Source organism: Oryx dammah, unplaced genomic scaffold, assembly GCF_014754425.2.
Source record: "Oryx dammah isolate SB20612 unplaced genomic scaffold, SCBI_Odam_1.1 HiC_scaffold_29, whole genome shotgun sequence".
Classification (NCBI taxonomy): domain Eukaryota; kingdom Metazoa; phylum Chordata; class Mammalia; order Artiodactyla; family Bovidae; genus Oryx; species Oryx dammah.
This window is the reverse complement of record NW_024070213.1, coordinates 96,051,463-96,067,429: the sequence shown is the minus strand read 5'-3', so window position 1 is coordinate 96,067,429 and position 15,967 is coordinate 96,051,463. Positions and strand designations below refer to the sequence as shown.

At 36.6% G+C, this 15,967-nt stretch overlaps 1 protein-coding gene across 2 annotated transcripts; it reads right to left on the bottom strand.

Moving 5' to 3' along the window:
- Nucleotides 1-3,850: 3,850 nt before the first annotated feature.
- Nucleotides 3,851-13,454, bottom strand: LUM (lumican). 2 transcript variants are annotated; one of them, XM_040234427.1, is made up of 3 exons: nt 13,366-13,454; nt 7,715-8,608; nt 3,851-4,708 (listed from the first exon to the last, which is right to left on the bottom strand). In XM_040234427.1, the coding sequence occupies exons 2-3, from the start codon at nt 8,586-8,588 to the stop codon at nt 4,554-4,556; spliced, it is 1,029 nt and encodes a 342-aa protein (XP_040090361.1). In that variant the 5' UTR covers nt 8,589-8,608; nt 13,366-13,454; the 3' UTR covers nt 3,851-4,553. The 2 variants fall into 2 exon arrangements, with proteins under 2 accessions (XP_040090361.1, XP_040090360.1); XM_040234426.1 differs by lacking the exon at nt 13,366-13,454 and adding an exon at nt 11,019-11,433.
- Nucleotides 13,455-15,967: the final 2,513 nt, after the last annotated feature.

Genomic DNA, 15,967 nt, shown 5'->3' with positions numbered 1-15,967 from the left:
TCCATGTGTTGCAGTTCAGTTTTTTTATACCTTTTTAGGAAACACAATCTACTGAATGCATGAGTGAGTGAACAAATATACCCAGCAAGATATTAAAAAAAAAATTTCTGTCTATTTCATGTACTTATAGCATGTCTCGGAGAAGGCAATGACACCCCACTCTGGTGCTCTTGCCTGGAAAATCCCATGGACGGAGAAGCCTGGTGGGCTGCTGTCCATGGGGTCGCTAAGGGTCGGACACGAAGAGTGACTTCCCTTTCACTTTTCACTTTCATGCATTGGAGAAGGAAATGGCAACTCACTCCAGTGCTCTTGCCTGGAGAATCCCAGGGACGGGGAAGCCTGGTGGGCTGCCGTCTATCAGGTCACACAGAGTCGGACATGACTGAAGCGACTTAGCAGCAGCAGCAGCAGAGCATGTCTGGGTTTCCCAGGTGGAGCTAGTGGTAAAGCCAGTGCAAGAGACTTAAGAGATGCCGGTTTGATCTCTGGGTTGGGAAGGACCCCTGAAGGAAGCCATGGCAACCCACTCTAGTATTCTTGCCTGGAGAATCGCATGGACAGAGGAGGCTTGTGGGCTACAGTTCATAGAGACTCAAAGAGTCAGACGCAACTTTAGTAACTGAGCCTGCATGCATAGCACATCTACCTTAAATTTGATAACACTGTTATTTTATATACATATTTAGTTCCTGGTAGTAAAGTTCCTTTAGAGTTCACTTTAACTCAAATGAGCATTTACTTTTACTTGTGAGAACAATGTTAAAAAAAGTTTACATGATTGTTGCAAAATTCAACCAAAGAAAAAAATCTAAGGCCATCATTATGATAAAATTACAGCTCTACAAAAAACCGGAACCCAAACCTTAAAAGATCACAAGGAAAAAGATTCATAGTCCTTTATAAAACCAGTCTTTTAAACTCTCCAGTATTTCTGAAAACAGCTATTACCAGTAGAAGAACTTTTAACTAAGAAATCAACATTCCTTTGGCTCATTTAGTGGTCTATCTTCCATCTGTATTTTTGTACTTATTAGGGCATGATAATTCCTCACAAACCTCAAAACCCAAGGACATCATAGTTCTCTTTCACCTTAAAGGCATGACTTAGCATTGATTTTCAAATGGAGATGTTGAAGGGCTTTTCTCATTTTCCTTACTCCCAGTCCCCTCCTACCTGCCCTATTTACAGTCTATCATTAATTCTCCAGCGAATCAGTCTTAATAAAAAATAATAATTCACATGCATAATTGCTTTAATCCATGCATAGGGTTGTTTATCCAGAAGGAGACAGAATCAGAATCACTTTTGTTAGTGAAATAGTCAAGGAAGTTCCTGTTTTAAATTTACCCTGTTTTGACCATTTCCTCTAAGTACCTTCTTCCTCTAGGCACCTTCCTGAACATTTAATCAAACTAAATTCTAAGCCGTCTCTCTTGATAGATACCTTTGCTTAGAGAGAAAGGAGCACAGGTAGGAAAGAAATATCTATGAAGCCACTCGAGTTAGTTTTGAGGCAGAAGTGATGTACATTGTGTTCATGAAGTTACAATTTTTATTCCTTGCTCACAGATGAGGGCTTAAATAAATTAAAATACAGAAAAAATAATATTTTACTCATGTATGTATGCTGCAAATGATATGCTTTCTTCTATTCTGCTTCCCTAGAGAGGATGTTTCTTCTTTCCAACTGTTTCGGATTTCAATGACTGGATCACACTAACTCAGTGTTTTTAAAGATGTGTATTGCTGACCACTAGTATAAGAATCCCTATGCTCCTTAAAAACGTGGAATCCTATGTTGCATGACTTACTGGGTCTGCATATCTGGGGTATTGTGCTGGTAATCTGCATTTAGAAAAGCATCTGAATATGCTGATTATACACTTGAGATGTTGGAAAGCATTACAGAAACTGGTGTGGGAGTTGAGGAAGGGAAGAGAGAAGAGCAAATAAAGAGTCTCCAACATCTTTTCCTCCCTAAGGCTGTCACAATGCATGAAGAGCAAACAGTATCTTCCCTCCTCCAGCTCTGCCCTTGAGAGATGGGGCTTGGCCTCTAGAAAGGGGGGCCGCCTGTCCCCAAACAGGATCTAACTAGTCTCAGATGCTTCTATAAGAAATATCACTTTGTGTTTAATTTGTCCTTGTCAACCACTTTAAGAATTACATAATATACCTGTCTCTGGGTTGGGAAGATACCCTGGAGAAGGAAATGGCAACCCACTCTGGTATTCTTGCTTAGAGAATTCCATGGGCACAGGAGCCTGGTGGGCTACAGTCCATGGGGCTGCAAAGAATCGTCCAGGACTTAGCTACTAAACAACAAAACAATATTCATGTCATACAGCAGTCTGCCAGATAATGATAGTTGATAATGGTCCTTTGATGATAAGCCATTTTACCACAAAATAGAGTTCTCTAAAAATGTTCTGTTAAAATGTATTAATACTTTAGAGAAATGTTGCCTTTGTTTTAGACTCCTTTGAGACTATATATGTGCTTCTCCATGGATGAGTGATCTTTGACTGCACATTTGGCTCCAAACATATGCTTTATTGTTAACTAGGTAAGGTAGAAGTTATAAGATATATGCCTTATGGTTCCCCATTATCCTTTTCTGCATTATAAACTCTTAACTTTATGTTACAAATATATTGGTTTCAAGATAAATTAATCTTTTAAATCTCATATTCATAAACATTTATATATATTCAACATTTTCAGTCCTGGGAGTGATCGGCCATTTTTGCTTACAACCAGTGAGTGATTGCTGAGATCTTATAGCTGCTTTTTATTTAATAGCGTATCACTGTGTATAAATCAGTAAAACCAGCAGAAATGGAAATAATGACAAACATCCAAGGAAGTTGTGAGATTTAAATATTGTAATACTGCGATTAACAAGAAATATACTTTGGTCATTCGTATATATTTGGTTCTTACCCCCAAGGTTTCTGACTCACAACTCTTAAAGACTTTGGAATTTCCTGAATAAGAGCAATAAAGTTATCTTTTGTTATGTTAATAAGTGATTTTGGAAAGCTCTTAGGTAACCTAAGCGTGGGGGAGGCGGACGGGGGGACTGGTTGCTGGGAGACCCAAAAACATCCTGAGAGAGTCTGAACTTTCTGTCCCTCCCCCTCACCTCCTGGGAGGGCAGAGGTGCTAGAGACTGAGTTCAACTGCTAATGTCCAGTGACTATGAAATTAAACCTGCATAAAAACCCAAAAGGACAAAATCGGGACAGCTTTCTGATTGGTGAACCTGTGGAAATTTAGGGAGAGCGGCCTATGCTTGGAGAAGGCATGAAAGCTTAGCACCCTGTCCCCATACCTTGCCTTGCACCTCTTCTATCTAGCTGTTCCTGAATTGTACCATTTTATATTAAATGCATAATCTAGTGAGTAAAGAGCTTTCCTGTTCTGTGAGCCACTCTAGCATATTCCTCAAGTCTAGAAGGGGGTCTTGGGAACCTCTGATTTATAGCCAGTTGGTCAGAAGAAGATGTAACAACTTGGACTTTCAACTGGCATATGAGTGGGGAGGGAAGGCAGTCCTGTAGGACTGAACCTTTAGCCTGGACAATGTGACCCCATCTTTAGGCACATGGTGTCAGAACTGAGTTGTATTATAGGACATACCTGGGATTTGCACACTATCAAGTACATATTGTAAGATGTATTTAAAGACTCTTTACAAGTGGATGCTCTAAGCAGATAATCTAGTTAATGAAAAATTCTATTTAACATAAGCAAAATGTTTCAGGCTAGAGATTTTTAAAATTCTAATCTATTATCTATTTTTACTGGAGAGATATGAATTTCACAAGAAATCAAACACAGTGATGCCATTTGCTATGTTTTATTTTGCTATTGGCTTGTTAAACATAACATGCAAATAATCAAAAAGAAACATACACATGACTTAGGGTGAAACATAATTCTAGAAAAGAAAAGTTTCATTAGGTAAGTATATATATATTCTTAACACTAAAAATACTGCTGTAAGTATATGTAGTTTCACGAATTTTGTCTAGTATTTTGCAGAATCATTGGTCTCAAAATTTACCACCTATTTTTCAGCTAAACAAATTTGAACATTGAAATGTGAACACTTGAGCATTGAGATAATTTACTTCAGGACTGTAAACATCCATATGCATGTAATCCATGCTTTTTGGCACATTAAGTTAAGATTTAGAAATTATAAAACTTGACTGACTTTCATGAAACCAGTAAAGAGCTTTTCACATCATTTGACAGTACAGATGTAAAAAACACTAAATTTACAAATAAAGCATTAAGTTTCTTGTCAAGGTGTGTGTGTGTGTGTGTGTGTCTGTGCTTCTGATGAAATAGGCCTGCCTTTCATCTTCTCTTTTAAAAAAGTAGCAAAATGTTTACAAAACATTTTCCCTTAGAATTAGAAATTTATGAAAGTAATAAACAGCAACAAAAAAATGAATACTATAAAAACTGACACACAAATAAACATAACCATAAACTGCTGTTCCAGGCTACACCTCAATGTAATTGGACTCAGTAGACATTAATTAACAGTGATCTCATTTGCGACACGTAGACACTCATACATATCAGGCGGCAGACTAGTTTGGGTGATGTGATTGCCATCCAAACGCAAATGTTTGATCTTGGAGTAGGATAGGGGTCCCAGGATCTTACAGAAGCTCTTCACATCAAACTCTGGAAAATTAGAGTGAAACATTTCAATCATTTCTTTCAGTACATGAGCTTGAAACCATCATTTAAAAAAAAAAAAGGAAAATCTTTAAGACTATAATAATATCCAATAGCACTTCTTCCCACTTATTTGATGTATCTTTGAATTTAGAACTATTAAAGGAATATTTCAGACTTCAAAAGCCCAATAATATTTAGTAAAGAATACCTATGGTTAAGTCAGAAGATTCAATTAATGTTTGAAGGAACAGAACTTAAGTTCTTAATGAAACATCTTTTTTAGTATTATTTGAGTTCTTGATTTAGAAATACTTTATTATAGAAAGGCATGCAGTGAGCCTATCATGTTATCTAAGCATTATTTTGAAATATTAAGTCAAGCCTGAGGAAATCTAAGATGGGGTGATGTAACATGAACAGTCTCAGCAGAGTAGGGATTTTGAATTTTTGCATCTTAAAATAAAAAGAGTTAAATAGATGAACTCTAGAGAGTTTTCCAACAACCACACTTCATGACAAAGATTCAAAATTCCAAAGCAAAAACCAATCATGGAATATCCACCATCTCAGTCCATGTCCTTTTCTTCTGGGGTCAAAAAGTTGCTACAAATGAACATCTGATTTAGTCTTTAATGGACACCAAGATGGTTGCTAGATAGTGTGACCTGTGTATGTACATTGAAACTGCCTATGGTGGCACAAATCTATTTCAGATTAACCTTATGCTGGTCCTTTATCTTGTTATTTTTCTTTCATTTTTCAACTCTAGCTAACAATGACTTCAGTTGAACTCCAAACACACTGCAGTCTTTCCCTCTAAGATGTTGTCTTAAATTACTCATCTGTCAAATTCCAAGGATTTTGCTTTCAGTACTGCCTCTGAGAAAGTATGGAACAATGTAAAAAACAAGGGTCTAGGCCTATATTAGTTTTCTGTCTCTGCCATTTACCTTCTGAAACATTTATCAGATTCTAAGTATAGCGTATCTATCACACTGTGTGGCATGAAGATTTCATCAGCTACAGTATGTAGGGCACTTCACACAGTGCTAGCACGTTACTATGTACTGAATAGTTATTGGTGTCCCTTTTTTTCCTCTTTTCTAAATTGCTTTATACTAGGAGGATCTGTGACTAGTCTAATGCTTAAAGTTGCAAGTTTGAAAAATAAGAAATCGTTTTTGACTGTACATTTCCTAATATAAGAAAAGCATTAAGGAACTCTCTTTATCTTACAATGTGGGCAACTGGTATGTGTAAATATTATGCAGCAAGATAAACTAAGTTGAAGACACACAGGCAAAGTCACATGACAAGAATCCCTGAAATGTGTATACCTAAGTGTCAAAGATAAGGAAGGGAGAAAACGTTAACTACTCACTTGCAAATGACTAAACGTGCTGGGCACTGGAATTTCAGTCTCAGCTTGGCACTGAGAGGCTGCTGGCATTTCTCTCTTGGTCCATCTGTCCCATCTCCTACTCTGGCTTTCTTTTTCACTCATACAATGAAAACTGATTTTTCCACCTTCGAATGTCCTTGCATTTATATCTTTCTCCTTTCTTGTCTCAGAGTAGGAAGTAGTCTTTCTCCTGCTAACCTCCACCCACCAAATCTAATGTGTTTCTTCAGCCCTCAACCATCTTAAATTCCATTAGCATTTTGGCTTGTCTGAGTATCCTTTTTCCTGACCACAAAAGTTTATAATGTGGGACCATATATTGCCACATAGTGAATTTTCCCCTGGAAACAACTCTAAGGGTTTAGCTCTAATAGCTTGACTGTATTGCATGACAGGCAAGCTTTCCAGATGCAAGAAAGAAGATGAGGCATTGCAGAGCTGGCAGTCACGATTTCCTTCATGAGAACACCCCAACTCTACTAGGAGTTACATGAAACTGTTGCAAAATTGTAAAGTAGCATATTAATAAGGCACAATGCAATTTTTTCTGATAGGAGTGTCAATATCCTTAGCCAGTATGACAAGGGGACCAAGTTTTATAATGTACACATGTTCAATTTCAATAGATTATTTTGCACATAGAATTATTTACTGTGTGAATCAGTGTTTCCTACCTGAGTTTTCATTTTAAAAACTTCATCTGTTAATTACAGGTTTTTTCTTCTGCCAACTTCCATTAAAAAATGAGATTAATATTGGTGAATAGTCAAATTACGATCTAAATCTTTATAGCTTAAATTGAAAAATGTGCCAGGAGGTCAGGAGAGTACATAAACAGCCCGAGTGGATCAGGTCAAACTCCTACCCAGCAGATAAATGAAAAACAAACTACAGAAGTAAGAGAAAGGAAGGAGAAAGGATGGGAAAATCAAATGAGGTGAAGCGTTGTATGTAAGAAAAAGGGGCTCTGTAATTCTAGTAAACTATATTCCAAACACTTGTCATAGTCCTCCTTAAACTTTCTCACAGTCCTCCTAAGAACACTGTGAAGACTGCACACCCCAACCATACCAGGGAAAACAGAGATAGATGGTGGTCATGAAAGTAGAGCAACATGTTGAGACCCAAGTAAAGATGTCAGAGGAGACCATGAGTGTACACAGGCTGCTCTGGGGACAAGCAGGAGAGAGATGTCAAAGTCTCTGATGACTGTGTTCCCCCTGGACTTGGTTTCCCCCTTAGCTACATCTTGTCAAGAAACAAACGCACACACAAATTGAAGTCATGATGGAGGCAAACAATAACAGATGAAAATCAAGAGTTAACACAGCAGAAATAATTAGCCCAGAATATTAAATTTGAAGAAATGAGTGTTTAAATTCTATATGACCTTAATGATTTCTTATCTGGACACTCCAAAGAAAAGCCAGATAATGGATAAACAGCTAAGCTAGAATTCTATATTGTAGAGAAATATTTTGTTGGCATTTTTATTTATTTTATTTTATTTTTTTAATTGGAGCCAATTTAATATTTGTGTCACACAACTTAGGCATTTAAAACCTTGAGGAAGTATCAATCAATTATGGGCACAGTTTTCTACTTACTTTCAAGTTCATTGACCTCCAGGTAATAGTTTTCAAGGTTTTCATTGACCGTCGGTATGCTTTTCAGCTTATTATAGGAGAGATCCAGCTCCAACAAAGATGATACATTAAAAGAATTTCCAGGTACTCCACTATCAGCCAGTTCATTATGAGACAAACGCAGATACTGCAATGCACTGAAACGCTTGAAATACTCGTCAGGGATGTTGCTAATCTTGTTGTTGTCTAAGTAAAGAGTTAGAAGAGATACTGGGAGACCAGAAGGTAGTTTGGTCATCTGATTGAAGCTCAAGTCAAGGTATTCGAGTGACTTCAGACCTTTCAAAGCAGCTGAAACGGCATCCTCTTTCAGCTGATTGTGCTGAAGGTGGATAAAGGTCAGGTTAACCAGTCCATCAAAGGAGCCCAGCTTAGAGATCTTGTTGTGAGTGAGCTGCAGGTCCACCAGAGACTTGGGAAGTGGGCCCACAGATTCTGTCAGATTGTTGTAATTTATGTGCAGCTTCTTCAGTTGCTTCAGTTTAGAGAAAACCTTTCCTTTTATCTTGGAATTTTCTAGAAGGTTGTGGTCGAGAATGAGCCACTGCAGATCAGTTACATTTTCAAAGGCCTTCTCATCAATATGGTCAATCTGGTTATTCCTAAGGTAAAGGTACTTGATTCCAGGAGGCACCATTGGCACGCTCTTCAGTTTCAGCTCATCGCAGTACATGGCTGATGGATAGCTTTCAGGGCAGTTACATTCTGGTGCACAGTTTGGTGATGACCTCCCATATATTGATTGGGGGAAATCGTAATAATCATAGTAATCAGGATAGGTGCTGCTGGCACCGCCAATTAATGCCAAGAGGAGAGGAAACACACCTAGATTCATTTTGGCAAATGCTTTGAATCCTAAATAAAGTGAAAATACGTATTATAAAATAGCATTCTTTCAGGAAAAGTATACTAAGAAGAAAGAAAATGCATTCACAAATGCAAATTTTATTATTTGAGAGTGCTTTTTTACTGCACTAATGATGTCTGTTTAATTTCCTTTTAAGGATTAGGATAAGGATGTAAATTTACAATGTGTGGGGAAGGGAACAGATTCCAGGACAGATTGCATACACTGGCGCCCCCTTCTGGGCGAGCTAGGCCTAATTGTTCCAGTCAACCTCTCTCCAGGTCCTTTCCTTAATTACATGGATTCCTGCAAGAGGTTCTGGGAGGTGCCCTTTAACCACCATTTTAGAACGCAGCTTCAGAATACCTTCAAAACCAGAAGAAACAAAAGGAAGAAGACAGTTGTAAACTGGACCCTCTACCCCACCATTCAACATCATTAAAATATCTCATTAAAAAAATCCTTCCTGAGAACATGGGCAATCTGTGATTTTGTCTGGAAGAACATTGTTGTTATGTGTGTCTGCTGGGGGTGGTTGTGGGGGGTGATGGTGGTGGTAGTGGTAGGGTGCTGGGGAAGGTGGAAAATTCTTTTAGAACTATCTTTATTGTTGACTCTGAAGAGAGGAAACAGACTTCTTAAGTGGGGGTGTGTGCATATTATGCAACTTTTATTTAACACTCTATACTTTTAAGTACATTACAAAACTCTGAAAATTAGTATTTAGTATATTAGTTTTAGTAAAATTATTGTTTTAATCAAGGAAATGTCACGAAATCTAAACAGCTTTAAACCTAGAAAGAGATCTAACTGGTAGAGAATGATATTCTTTTCAAAGTTTTGAATGAAAGCTTTTCTTTCAGTCACTCACAATTTGTCTACCTTCTTCATGTTAAAATTTGAGAAGGTAGGGTTTGCTTATCTGGATTTTAGCACTCGCACTGAATGAAGATGGAAAAGAGTGGGAACTAAGGAAGGTCTGCATTAAACAGTGAGCATTAAGAGCCATGTAGGAAAGGATCAATTTGGGAATATACATGGAAAACAATTTGTATCAGTGATCTTCACATGTACCTGTTGCTAAGGATCAGTGCAGCACATTTCAATTGCTTGGGAAGTAAAGGGTCAGCAATGTAGGTAAAGGAAAATAGGATATAAGAGCTGGGCTTTTGTAGAATGAAGAGTTATAGCTGAGCAATTGGTCACTCTGGGAGGGAAATTTTTACTGTGAGGCAGCATCCACATTCCAATGGATACCATAAAATAAAAATCTCTTCCTGTGAGAAACAAGGTACAAGCTTTTGGATCTAGGTAGTTTAGGACAAGCAGGATTTTCTGCTCTCAGGAATTTTAAACATCTTTGCTTTAACTTGGAATTATAAAATACTTAATTTTAGCAGATGAAACACTCAAAAAGATTGTTAGGATCACTCTCATAACAGACATAATGTAACATGTAGCCAGACTCTTGGTAAATTATTCCCTAAGATTGTGATGGAGTCATTAAATTTAGTTGACAGGACTTGGCCATGAGAACAATTACATAGTGCTAATGTAATTGTAGGATTCTTTATAAATTAGAGTATATTAATGTTGTAAAGATTTGTCTTACTTTATTAATAAGTCCAAATTATTTTAACTCAGTATACACTAAAATAGACATGGGAACTATAATGTGAGTATTGAATAGTAATGAAAAATGCTTCCATATTTTTTGGCAGAGTCAAAACAAGGGCTCTGAATTCAAAGAGAGTTTGTAACCATATAATGACTCCATTATGAAGCAAAAACACACTTTACTTTCCCCTAGTTTTTTTCAAATACCTGTGGCTATGAAGAAAAGGCTTTTTTCCAAAGAGTAAATCATGTTTCCCAGAATTTCTTTAAAACATGTTCCTGTTTCTTAAGACATACATCCACAACCCAAATCTTTAAAATTAACAAAATAGAATTAAGTAATCCTTTTGTTCAGGTTTTATAACAGCATGAAGTGTTTACAGCAAATCATAACAAATTATAACAACATACCAATTGCAAAATATTTTGAAGATTGATTGAAATGGCTTTCTTTGTTCCAAATTAAGTTCTAACAAAACTAACATATAGAACTATTTAGCATAAAATAGCAAACATTTTAAATGCCATACTGTTTCACTGTGTCTACTTTCTAGTGAAATCTTGAAACTTTTTATAACATCCCTTGCTAAGTAAGGCATTATAGACTGTATAAATTGTATCTCAAATTCATAAATCATGGAAAGTATATTATGCAAGATGTGAAAGTAAATGCTCAAAACTGGATTTGCTGTTGAATAGCAATTGGCAAAGTTGCTCTGGAATTTTTTTTCTGTTCTTATTACAATAAACACTGTCCCAAACCGTCAGCATCCCCAGTGCTATAGTTAAAACAGCACTTACCTTACTGTCTCGACCCTGCTTTCGTTAATTCTTAAAGCAGATGCACTATGGACAAGAATCCACCAATATATGCTGTAAACTCTGTCAGACGGAACTGGCTGCCAGATTCTTAGTGATACAAGAGCTGAGGTGGGGGGGGGGGGGGGGAACCCAGCCCAGTCACGCCAGTCTCTGAATGGAGTTATGTCATTGTGGGGATCTTGTGGTGTGGCATGCAAACACGCTCTAACGAGGTGCAGGTGGACTCGGTGAGCAAGGCCAGCCCAGCTCACTCCCTATGGAGTAAAAGAGAGATGCGTGCTAAACCCGCCCAAATAACCTAGCTTTTAACCCCAAATGGAGTCCTGCTGCAAATGAGGCATCTACAGTGAGAATGTTTCTCTTACAAAGCCCTTTACTTCTATAGCTGTGACAACAATTAAATGCAGTTCTCTCAGCCAGCTATCATGTTCCTCTAAAGGTCACGTAAATCATCAACTGAATAAACCATTTCAGGAAAATGTAAATGAGAAGACTCAGAAGAATTGAATCCTTTTTGCACACTACTCTTGAAATTTATACTTACTTGGATCAACTTAATTTTTGGCCAAAAGAGAAACTTAGATTAGTTTCTAAAATATTAAAATGCTTCATTTATACTTTGATACAAGTGATCAGTATCAACATTTCCAGTTTGCTTATGTTAAGCAGACTCATTTTATGCTCTTCAGGTCTGGAACCAATCAGTAATATTCTGCCTGTTTCTTATTTTGTGGATTTAATTTAGGAATTCATCCAAAACCTTACTTGGGAATAGTATTCTATAGCTTATTGCCAAAAAACATAAAAGAACATGAAAAAAAATAAATGTATACTAAAGATATCACAAAGTAATCATTTTTCACTGTCATTGCATGCTAGCAATTTTTTTTTCAAAACTGAAAGTTATGCTAAGTTGCATTCTCCCAAAGGCCTGGTTTGACATATGTTTCCTTATCATTTCCTGATGCAGGCCTCTAGAAAATGAGGATCTACTCAATTCCTTGTCTATTTCATTTTGTGATTGTATCAGCTTTGTAGCTTTTTTATATGATTTTTTCCATCCAAATTTTTAATTTTCTCATGTTTATAGGAATTCTTAGAATCAGATACTTTAAGTTGCCATATTGTAAGATTTTCCCTTTTAAGATAAATATGTGACTTTTTGAAAATTATGAGACTTTTGAAAATTAATTTAATCTCCATGAACACATTAGTGTAAATGCCTCATTTTTGTTGGAGAACAGTTTAAAAACAAAACAATCTTCTTTGAAGTAACTAATACAATTGTAAAGTAATTCGTAGCATAATGTTTTAAGAAAATTTTAGAAAGACCTCTGTTTTACATGGATCTTCACCAGTAGTTCAGCGGTAAAGAATCTGTCTGCAGTACAGGAAATGCGGGCTGATCCCAGGGTCAGAAAGATCCCCTGGAGACCAAGAAATGGCAACCCACTCCAGTATTCCTGCCTCGGAAATTGCATGGACTGTGGCGCTCTTGGTGGGCTTGGATCTGTCCATGGGGTCAGACAGGACTAAGCCCCTAAACAACACCAACAAACCCAGTGTTACAACAGAAGACATAAATAAACTTAGAAGAACTCCAGAAAAAAAAAAGGTTATATTGATCAGTCATATATCATTAAATGTCTCATTGTAAGAAGATAGCTAAAACAATTCTAAGCATTAATTTTAAGTGTGTCGACTTCTATAACCTGCAATTTTGTTTGAAAAATTCCAGCTATATATTCCAAGGATTTTTCTTTTGAGCAATAATGTGTTGTCTGTAACAGAGTTCAAGTGCATTAAGTTGAATTTAGCTTATTGTGAAGTTGATGTTGTCTATATATCTTTTCTATAAAATTAGTTCTGTGAGGCCAATAATTGGATACTATTGCACATTTTAAAGCATATTTCTTAGGCTTATTAGAAAGAAATGAAATTAATATTTGTGGTGTATCTAATTTATTCCATGCTTTATTTTCAAAATGTTCACATATTTTTGAAGTTTAAATTTCATGCTTTAAAGTCCATATAAATATTATTATCAAGTTTTCAGAGAAGTAAAAATGGAGACTCAGAAAGTCTAAATAATTCACTGAAAGTCACCTAACAAGTACCTGGAAAAACAAAATCATGAGCACCTTCACCCTCTGGAAAGAGGGTGGACAGGATGGAGCTAGGAAAAGGTATTTAATCAGTTTAAAATATTTTCTAGGCAACATTATTAACAGTTGAGAAAATGCATAAATATTAGCCAGGCAAAAGTTTTTAAAAGGCACAAGTTTAGCTAAGCAATAGTTTCTTTCTTTGTACTTGACATACTCACATTCTCCCATATGCACACGTTAGACCTCCTGGGTGAGGTTTGAGCTTTCCAACTCAGTGAATGGCGATTAGGTCCTTTGTGGTAAAGGATGTGGGAGATTTCATCAGAATCTATGTTAAAACGATTGAGTCGCCACGTCAGCCTATCAGCTGGACTCTCTCTGTTACTTGAGACCAGCAAGGGGGGTGAAGAACATCATTGTTGTTTCACCCACCTGATTCTGAATGGACTCCCCTGGGGGCCCAGATGGTAAAGCGTCTGCCTACAATGCAGGAGACCCAGGTTAGATCCCTGGGTTGGAAAGATCCCCTGGAGACCCACTCCAGTACTCTTGCCTGGAAAATTCCATGGATGGAGGAGCCTGGCAGGCTACATGGGGCTGCAAAGAGTCAGACGCTACTGAGCGACTAACACATCGCTATTCATAGAGTCATAGAACCACAGATTTGGAATGAATCTCAGATATCCTTTAAAGGATGAGTTCTATGAAACCAGTTCCCCAAGTTCTGCAGCTGGATCTTTTTCTTCTCACCTGAAGAGCTAAACTAACATGTTACCAGTACTCCATCCAAAGAACTGCAACATTGTTTTTCCTTTGTGTAGGATGGATGGCCTGATTTCCCTGGTAGCTCAGTTGGTAAAGAATCTGCCTGCAATGAGGGAGACCTGTGTTCGAGCCCTGGGTTGAGAAGATCTCCTGGATGAAGGGAATGGCTACCCACTCCAATATTCCTGCCTGAAGAATCCCACAGACAGAGGAACCTGGTGGACTACAGTCCATGGGGTCACAAAGAATCGCACAGGACAGAGCGACTAAGCACAGCACAGGATGAATGGCATCTTATGTTTCCCAGTGCTCTTTCCCAGGCAGTAAGATATTACTGTGCATCAGTGATATGAGGTCATCTCAGAGCATAGAAGAGGATGAAATCTAATGACAACTCCCTGCTAATAGAGAAAAAAGTTCTATTTTTACCATTTTATACACTGAGATTTCAAACTCAGCTCTCTTATCTCTCATAAAAGTTGTTTGTTTTAGCATGTTTAGAAAATGCAGAGGAAAATAAGAATTTTAACATGGTTAGAGAATAGTTTTAAGGGAAAAAAGTAAAAATATATATTCTAGCCCAGAGATTACTATATTATTCTGGTGTTTTTTCTTAAGGTGTGAGTGTGTACACACACAAACCAACAGACATTGATTTTCACAAAAATATTTCAACATATAGTATTGCAATGTTTTCCACATGAGAGTAAGTTGTGGGTATTTTTGTATATTATTAAATATTATTATCTAATGTCATTTTAATTAACTGCATTAAATTTTATTATATAAATGTATCATAATATAGTTGTTATTTTTTAATATTACAATGAACACTTGCTTTCTCTTATAATTTGTAAAGCACTGTCTCCTGCATTGAAATTTCTTTCACCAAATTGGTTGTACCTAATCTGTCTATTCTGCTTATCTCGATAGACACATTTTAAATGAAAATGCGATTTTAGTAGGTAATGTTTTCAAATCAGAAAATAAAAGAATGGATTTCAGTTTTTTTCTCCAGCATTTCTTATGAGCCACAGATGGAGAAGGGAATGGCAACCCACTCCAGGATTCTTGCCTGGAGAATCCCGTGGACAGAGAAGCCTGACAGACTACAGTCCATGAGGTCACAAAAAGTTGGACACGACTGAGCAACTAACACACACACGAGCCATGGAACTATCTTCATTTTCAGAGTCCTTACACATGGATGTGTATTTTTAAACTCATTTTACAACTGCTTCCATTTCTCTTGCATCTTACATGAAAAATATTTTTAGAATTATCAATAATAAGGATTATTGTATTTTTGCATTAAATAGTTTGCATTGTAAAAATAATATACATGAATGGTATAACATGCTGAAACATTTAATAACATACCAGGATATAATATAAGGTTAAATGTAAAATAACCTCTTACCCAACTGAGTTTCCAATTGCACTCCCCAGAAGTAATCATTGTTTTCGATCTTTATTACTTGAGGTATTTCAGACATGTTCTATATACCCAACAAAATTTCATTTCTCTATTTCTTTCTCTTTCCCTTTTATCCCTTGTGCTTTGCACTTTTCATCTAGATTACTTATTTTATCTAACTAACATATATATCTATGCATCATGTTTTATATAGTTACAGAACACACTATTGTATCAAATATTACTTGTGTTTTTGCTCAATGGTGAGTTTTTCAGTGCTTTCAATATTTGCTGTTTGTGGTTTGCACAGTTTAGTCATTATGACACAATATGTGGATCAAATTTTGTGCATTAGTGCAATTTAGCTTTAGGAAAATTCCAAAAGTGAAATTTCTGATGAGAAGTGTGTGCACATTTTAACACTTTACAGCTATCATCTAGTTATTGGTCTGATTACCACTGCCATCAATGGTATATGAGAATGTATTTTCACCAATCATTCATGAAGTTTGGATATAATCAAGTGTAACATTTCTGTAATCTGATTGTTCATGCATTATTTATTAAATAATATTTGGTTGTTATAGTCTCCTCTCTTTATTCCTTAAGATAATAATAATGAATTCATTATGTAACAT

Coding starts and splice junctions, on each gene's coding strand:
- LUM (XM_040234427.1), bottom strand. CDS start 8,588: ATGAATCTAGGTGTGTTTCCTCTCCTCTTGGCATTAATTGGCGGTGCC. Junction 4,709..7,714: donor GGAGGTCAATGAACTTGAAA/GTAAGTAGAAAA, acceptor CTAATTTTCCAG/AGTTTGATGTGAAGAGCTTC.